Here is an 8,483-nt window from a genome sequence, read left to right on the forward strand (position 1 = left end):
AATAACAACGTGCAGTAAACGGTAAAACTGTTTTCACTACAAACCAGTGTGTATGGTAAGACACACCAATTTTCAATATCAAGCAGCAAAACGAACTGTTTTGTACAACTAAAAATAGCTGGACGCGGATGAGACCGGAAGCTAGACCCATAGAATTTACAAATGGCCGCGCCTATTTTTACGGCTAGAAAAAGGTGGATAGATTTTAAAATTTAAATATCAATATGTTAGCTTAATTTAGCCTTTATATCTGTTAAAATTAGCGGTGTAACAGTACATGTATTCATACTGAATATTTTTGGTTCAGGTAATTCGGTTTGGAAAAAATGCAGCATTTATTCAAACACTGCATGTGCAAAAATTGTGTGTGTGGGATCGGGGTTCTTATAGTTAAAACTAAAACCATAAAAAAGGTGTTACTTGAAATAAAATGACGTTAACTGGTGTTAACTAAAATATAAAATGACGTTAACTGGTGTTAACTAAAATATAAAATGATGTTAACTGGTGTTAACTAAAATATAAAATGACGTTAACTGGTGTTTAACTAAAATATTTTTTAAAATTAAACATTTTTTTTCTAGCTAGTTGCCAAGTAACATTTCTCATTTTTATTTAGTTTGAATTGATGTACTAAAATACCTCAAACTGAAATAAAATGACTAAAAACTATGTAAACAAAACAAAACAAAAAAAACGAATACAAAATATTAATAAAACTAATAATATTTACCTCAGTGATACTAAAATATCACTGTGTGGGACAATACTGTTTATGTCGATATACTTTGATGTTGCAAACACATCTGGAAAACAACATATAGTGAGTTGGTGTGGGAAAAATCTAAGTTGTCCTAAACATCTTATGGTTCATTTTTACCAGCCCAAGCAAACTTTTCCACAAAGTTTGCTTTGGCAAGCTGTTTCAAACTCTCTAAACGAAATGTGTTTTGGCTTGATCAAAAATTGTTACATCAGTTCATTCTTCGATTTCGCTTGAGGTATATCATGGCCTTTAGATCTATTAAATTTTTTTTTTTTCTGTTTGCAGCCATTGTAGATGAGAGCACCAAAGGCATCCAAGAGCTGGTGGCTAAGCAACGTGACCCCAAAACCAAAACCAGCATTCGGAGGGGAACACCAAGAAACTTCCACATCTCTTACCCACGGAACCAGCCCGTTATTCTCCCTCGCCGTGGCCAATCAAAACCCGCTCTGCCCGCTCAACTGCGCAGCCAACTAAAACAGTTACTATCTCATGGGCCGGTCAGATTATCAGAGCTGGAGTCCAGGTATATGGGGCAGTTCGGAAAGCCGCTCAACATCACGCAGTATGGCTTCTACTCCATTTCCGAGATGCTGGCAGCTGCCACGGATTTCGTAATCATGCAGCAGAGTCGCACAGGCTCGCAACTGCTGCTGAGGAATGCCATAATGGCACAAAATCAGTTCAAACATCTGATGACAAATCTTTCTAAGCCATGTATGTATATGATAATGGAATTTCTAGAGAAAGAGAAGTTGATATCATGTTCTTGTTTTTGGTTCAGATCGATTATTTATGTCTTTTCCACGATGATACCTCTGCAGTGGCACCTCCTTTGGTGGCAAAACAGAAGCCGGTCAGTCCTAAAACAACTTCGCCACTTGAGAGGAACAAGCAAGATTCGCACTCCCCCCCTGCTGTTCCTAAACCGGAGCCTGTGAAGGCAGAGCACTCTTTTGAAGAAACTATTTTTAAGGTTTGGATATTTGTATGAAATTAAGGTGATATTTCATGTTGCGCTATATATAAATCAATACTGTTGAGGTAAATCTTCTTACAGCTTGAGGAGGAGCTCAGACAGCAGATCCTTGAGAAGGGCACCGCTGGCACCGTCAGCCACAAGCTGAAAGATAAGCTACGGAAGGTCAGACATAACAGCTTTAAAACTCAGCCTTTCTTGTCTCATCTCCTCACCTAGGCTTATTTTTGAGATATGGATCTTTTTTCAGGTTGTAGCTGAAAATGGCAATGGGATCTCCATTCACAATCTTCCCACAGAATACAAGGTATTCTCACAAATCCTGTCAAGACCATATCTGAGTTCATATCTGAAGAAAAAAATAAGAAAATTTATTCTGCCTACAAAAAAGTAAGCCTATTTTGTATGTTTTTGCATCTTTTTTTTATTTCCATGGAAGCCTGTTGTCGCCATGGAATAAAAAAAGTTAATTGTTACATTTTATCTTACAATTCTGACATTTTTCTCCTAATTTCTCAAAATGTCTTTATCGCAATCAGAGTTTGTAACCCATAGTTCTGACTTCTTTATTCTCAGAATTCTGAGTTTACATCTTGCGATTCAGTTGTTTCCCTGCCATAGAATATAAAAAAGGTAATTGTGACTTTTCTTACAATTCGAGAAAAGTCACAAATTTCGTAATTCTGACTCTTTTTCTCCCAATTCTGAGTTTATATTGAGATAAAAAGTCAGAATTGGGTGGAAAAAAAACCTCAGAATTGTGAGGGGAAAAAAACTGAATTGTTAGATTAGGCAATTACCTTTTTTATTATTATTTTTTCTCCTGTGGCAAAAACAAGCTTCCATAGATTTTGGGTTGAAACTGTAAGGAATGATGTAGTCATATGTCGAGGTCACGCAAAATAAGCCTCTATGATGGTCGGAATATTGCCTCACTCACTGAAAATGAAAACATCATATCCACAGCAATATTTTTTCTAGAGTTTCTAGATGGTGCCAGTGAGCTTTTTTAACTTATGATCTGTTTTTTGATGTTAGCGAATGTATGGTGAGGAGTTGCCGGTGAGCCAGTATGGCTTTCTGAGCGTGACGGAAATGGTTGGGGCTTTGAGTGACACATTGTCCATCCAAAAAGGTGCTGACGAAAGTGAAAACCATTGGATGGTTGTGGAGTTCAAACCAAATGACATACAACCCACTGAACCTGGTACTTAGCTTTATGTCATATTGATTTGAAAAGACAAATGAGTGCTCCTAGCTTATTGATCATCTTTAATGGAACTTTGATTGTGATGTATTCCTTTTGCAAGAATTATCCCCGGGTCACGGCACCACCTCCAGTCTGACGACTAAATCCCAGAATCCCTCCAGCAAAGCCTATTACTTCAGCTGTGCCGAGTCTGCATGGGAGCGCGAAGAGGTGGAGCAATACACAGACACCCAAGAGTCCGAGGCTGAGCTCAGAATCACCAATAAAACCATCCATCAGGTTAAGATTCATTATTGATAATACATTATGATTCCCTCCCATATCAATCCTAAGGAAACTTACAAAATGTACTTAAGTAAAGTTGCGTGGTATCTATTTGTATAAAAAGGCATTATTACCACTACATTATTAATACATATAATGGAACAACATAATATAATAAATATACTACTTAATATACTAAAAATGATTCTTTATTACTTCTTAAGATAAACTTAAGATCAACTAAGTGTACTCAACTGTGCTATTTTGGGACATCATGAATATGAACTAAAATGCGCTTTTAACGGACTACAGGTGCATCTCAATAAATTTGAATGTCGTGGAATTCTTTCATACACTAGTACACTCAAGTGTACTACAAGTGGTGACTAAATAAATTTTTTAAATACAGACATAGTATGTTTTAGTATATTATTACAAATTAGTTACAAAATTATATTACAAAATTAGTACACGAAAATAGAGCACTTTAAGTACATTATGGAAGTGTACTTTTTTTTTTTTTTTTTTTTTTAGATTCTGCAATTCCAGTCAAATAAATGCTATTTTCGCTGTATTCAATACGTACTATATGCATCAAATGTTTACAAACGATTAATCGCTATTATTCGCATCCAAAATAAAAGTTTTTGTTTGAATAATATGTGTTTGTTCTGTGTATATTTAATATGTATATATAATACACACACATACAGCATATATTTTGAAAATATTTACATGTATTTACATGTCTACATTTATATTCATAATTTATATTATAAATAGATTTAATATAGAAAAATAACATATTTTTCTGAAATATATACTGTATGTGTGTGTGTATTTATACATAATAAATATACACAGTACACATACATATATTATGTAAACAAAAACTTATTTTGGATTCAGTTAATCGTTTGACCGCACTAATATATATATATGTATATATAAACACATAATAATTCTAAACATCATAAGAGTATTATGTGTTTGTTGTAGATGGCGGATCTTTTCCCAGAGCTGGTAGTGAGTCGAGTTTCAGCGGTTCCTCCAGACGCAGTGTGCTGCCAGAAGCTGAAGCCCCCGGCTCGCAGGAGGGAGAGAGAGCTGGTGCCTGTCCTGGTGGAGCAGACGGAGTCTCCCAGCCACTTCTACATCCGCTTCAGCCAGAACAAGGAGGCCAGAGCCCTAGAGAACATGATGATTGAAATGAGGTATCTCACTTATCTCGTTGTATGTTGAATTGTCACTGATTAATTTCATAATTATTTGGGCTGGGATTGAGTAGTATGTCATTCTGAACATGCCTAATACTTGTTTCCAGGAGCTGTTACTCCTACCCAGATGTGACGGAGAGATACCGGCTGCCTGATGCGTATGTGCGGCCGGGTCAGGTGTGCTGTGTGGCCCCCAGAGACATGTGGTTCTACCGGGTAGTGATCCACGAGCTGTTCAGTGATACTGAAGTAAAGGTCTACTATGTTGACTTCGGAGACATCACAAAAGTGGAACGAAACAGCCTCCGGTTTCTCAAGTAAGTTCATAAATTGTTATAAAACAATGAAAGTGTCGTTTAAACCTAAATGATTACCTGAGGTTTTGGTTTTGTTTTACAATTATTAGTATTACACCATAAATTAAAGACGTTGCATTTGTTTAGGACATATATGTTTGTATCTCTGCTGCTTTGTATACTCTCAAAATCTTTCCAGAGCTTGTTATGCTGATCTTCCAGCTCAGGCTGTCCCTGCAATGTTAACTGGAGTTCGGCCCATCACGGTAAGCAGTGTTGTTATTGTTAACTAAAACTAGGGGTGCTCCGATTGATCGGCTACCGATCTCAAGCTGATGACGCATCTGCCGTCAGAGGTTTGGCAATGACATGCAGCGGCACCATCCCGGTCTCTGTCTGGCGCTGGTAAAATAATTATTATGCTGAAGGTGAGGTGCAATTCATATTTCTTCATTAAATAACTCTTAAAGTAATTTGAAAACCTTTTGTGGGACATAATTTCACAAACGGCGTGAGTGAATCACAGCGTGCTCTCTCTTTCTCTCTCAAAATGCGCAAACGGCTTCAAATCACATCACGTCTGCACTATAAGCGAGCTGCACACTGCACAGTTGACATAGGAATTGTCACTTGCACAATTGAGGCAGTGTCGCATCATCAATAAAGTTTATAAATTGCATTTCTTTTTAATTCTTGCCAGTGTTTAAACCATTCAGCGGGCTCGCGCTCATGGAGACTGTGCGCTCATGCACACTCGCAGCGCACACACAATGCCAGGTTTACATTACTCCGTTTGCAGTGTGTATGCGGTGCGTATTTTTTCCGCGCTCATGTTAACGGATTAATAAAGCGTTCACACTGCAAACGGTTGCTGTCCGGCAGTGCGTTCCAGGTCTGCAGCAGTGCAGAGATCGTATCCGCACCAAGTCTATTTTTGCTGCACCTCAAGAGCTGAATTAAAGTAACAGCGCACTGTTTGCGGTAAATATGAAAACGAATATGTAGTAATTACACCATAAATGCATAAAATTAAAGTCTACTGTGTTTCACAGTCAACATAGGCTATGGCTTTTTGGCTAGGTTTTTGAGCTGTGCGTAAGCTATTGTGCAACAATTGCACGAGTGTAAAAACAAAAATGCACTGCATGATCGAACATTTAGGTGAGATAAATATATATTTTTGAAAAATGTCCCCTCAAATTAAAAAAATCCCCTCTAACAAGAGTCACAAGAGGGAAGTTCCCCCCATTTTCAAAAATGAAATTCAGGCCCTGAATAAATGTCTAAAATTCCTGATTTGAGTATTACTATAAATAATTCTACATGATAAAAATAAGGCTTTAAAAAGATCGGTATCGGCAGATACTGCTTTCTGTGATCGGTGATCGGCCTCAAAAATCCTGATCGGATCACCCCTAACTAAAATTATTGAAAACCATTTGTTAAATTAAATAAATAAATAAGTAAAATGAGAGGAAAATTAAAAATGTTGCCTTGGAAATTAACTGCAATAAATGTATTAAAGATAAAACTGAAATAAAGATGTGTGTGTGTATATAATATATTTCTTCTTCTATATATATTTATTTAAAAGCAATAAAATTGGAATGATCTTTTATGATTTATATTAAGATGTACAATTTTTTTCATGGAAAAAAACTTTTTTTAAATGTTTTTTTCTCTTTATCTTCATTGAAAATTATGTTGATTGCAATGAAACACCTTTATTAATAAAACAGCTCGAGTAAATTGTCACAATATTTTCAGTTTGGGTGAACTATTACTTAAAGGGGTCATATGATGCTTTTTTAAAGATCATTATTTTGTATTCTATTAAGGGTGGGTAATATAAGAGAAAAATCACAAACATCACAACATTCTTAATAATTTTGATGTATTATGATTTATATTTGATAAAATTTTTTCATGGATTTTTACTTGGTCCTTATTTATTTTCATTTAAAATTGATTGCAATGACACAAATGTAATAAATAAAATATTATTTTTATTTATTTATTTATTCATTCATTTTTTCAATCTAAATCATCTATTCTGTCTGTTCTACATAATTTTTTTCAATGCAAGCAATAAGGCTTTAAGGCTTCTTATATCAAAGCAATGAAGACTTGCAGTTCAGTAAGCGAATTAGATATTGATTTAGTAAACTCTGAATGAATTGATTCTGAGCAAGTGATTCATTAGGCTGATTCAAACCGTTAACCCCTAAATCTCTGTCATTTATTCACAAATTCGACTACACTTTTTGTGTTGTATGCTTGTTTTCCCTGCAGCAGATGGAGAACCAGCTTTTGGTTGTTTATTGCTCATTTTGTCGCACTAGTTATTCTTTTTCTTCACATTTTCCTTCTGTCTTTTTTTCCCTCAGAGCATTTGGACTCAGAGTGCGATCAGCGCTTTCCAGCGGATGTGCTGTGAGCGCACTCTGGTGGCCGCCATCCACAGCTACCAGGAGGACTTCCTGTTGCTCTTCCTGTGCGACACAAACACGGAGGAGGATGTTTACATTCACCTCGCCCTACAGAAAGAGGGCCACGCCCTTCCCTCCGTTACCGCTTTTGGATTGGTCTGGGTTCAAATCTTCATTTACCCACTTGCGTAAAACCCAAGAAGAATCTGTTCTTCAGTATTTGCTGGTTTCTTCTCGTTTGGCTTTTTAGGTGTCAGGGAAGTTCAACCCAGTGACGTCTTATTTTGGAGATGATCAGCTTGAGGAAGTAAAGGAGTGTCTCTCACCATCCACATCTTTTCCAGAAACCCAGATCTTCTTTCAGGGAAATGGCTCTCTGAGCTCCTCTCAAACGGTAACTTTAATATACACATCCAGCATCACGATACAGCACTGATGGGCCATAAGCCAGTGAAGCTCTGTCAGTTAGCTCTGTGAAATTTCAGTGCTGCTCGATTGGGCCGATGAATGGCAGGTCTGTCTGCTGAGGCTGTAAATAGAGGAATGACAGTGAGCAGCACTGGATCTTGTGGGTGTTTGGGAGTTCAGATTTTTAAAGGGTTAGTTCACCCAAAAATGAAAATTACCCCATGATTTACTCACCCTCAAGCCATCCTAGGTGTATACGACTTTCTTCTTTCAGACGAATACAGTCGGAGTTTATTTACAAAAATGTCCTTCTAAATGTCTTCTAAGCTTTATTTTGCCAGTGAATGAGGGTCAACATTTTGAAGCCCAATAAAGTGCGTCCATCCATCATAAAAAGTGCTCCACACGGCTCTGGGGGTGTTAATAAAGGCCTTCTGAAGCGAATCGATGTTTTGTAAGAAAAATATCCATATTTTATAAACCGTAATCTCTAACTTCATTTTTTAATATAACTCCGATTGTATTCCGCTGAAAGTCATATACACCTAGGATGGCTTGAGGTTGAGTAAATCATGGGCCTATAGTAAAGTCTGTCTGTTTTCCTTGCTTGTAAACACCCCCGCCCCGAGTACTTGTTTTTGAAACCTATCGATGATCGAAATGAGAAATTGCCAAAAATGCCCATACCTAATTAAAGAAGTCATATGATGCAATGATGATTTCAATTTTTTCTTTCTCTTTGGAGTGTTACAAGCTCTTGGTGCATAAAGAAGATCTGTAAAGTTGCAAAGACTAAAGTCTCAAATCCAAAGAGATATTCTTTATAAAAGTTAAGAGTCAGCCACACCTACCTAAAACGGCTCGTTCTAACACGCCCCCACATACCTACGTCACTATCTGGGAAGATTTGCATA

General features: G+C 36.9%; 1 protein-coding gene across 1 annotated transcript in view; it reads left to right on the forward strand.

Annotated features, from left to right (window-relative positions):
• tdrd5 (tudor domain containing 5) overlaps positions 1-8,483 on the forward strand; it is a 16,166-nt gene that overhangs the window by 1,795 nt on the left and 5,888 nt on the right. Inside the window, exons 3-13 of the mRNA XM_016538816.1 lie at positions 1,052-1,483; positions 1,591-1,742; positions 1,827-1,910; positions 1,996-2,052; positions 2,784-2,952; positions 3,056-3,234; positions 4,219-4,433; positions 4,544-4,753; positions 4,932-4,998; positions 7,120-7,317; positions 7,412-7,555. Coding sequence (XP_016394302.1) covers positions 1,052-1,483; positions 1,591-1,742; positions 1,827-1,910; positions 1,996-2,052; positions 2,784-2,952; positions 3,056-3,234; positions 4,219-4,433; positions 4,544-4,753; positions 4,932-4,998; positions 7,120-7,317; positions 7,412-7,555 — 1,907 coding nt within the window. The remainder of the gene's footprint in view (positions 1-1,051; positions 1,484-1,590; positions 1,743-1,826; positions 1,911-1,995; positions 2,053-2,783; positions 2,953-3,055; positions 3,235-4,218; positions 4,434-4,543; positions 4,754-4,931; positions 4,999-7,119; positions 7,318-7,411; positions 7,556-8,483) is intronic.

This window comes from Sinocyclocheilus rhinocerous, unplaced genomic scaffold (genome assembly GCF_001515625.1).
Source record: "Sinocyclocheilus rhinocerous isolate Xijiao unplaced genomic scaffold, SAMN03320098_v1.1 scaffold1238, whole genome shotgun sequence".
Classification (NCBI taxonomy): Eukaryota; Metazoa; Chordata; class Actinopteri; order Cypriniformes; family Cyprinidae; genus Sinocyclocheilus; species Sinocyclocheilus rhinocerous.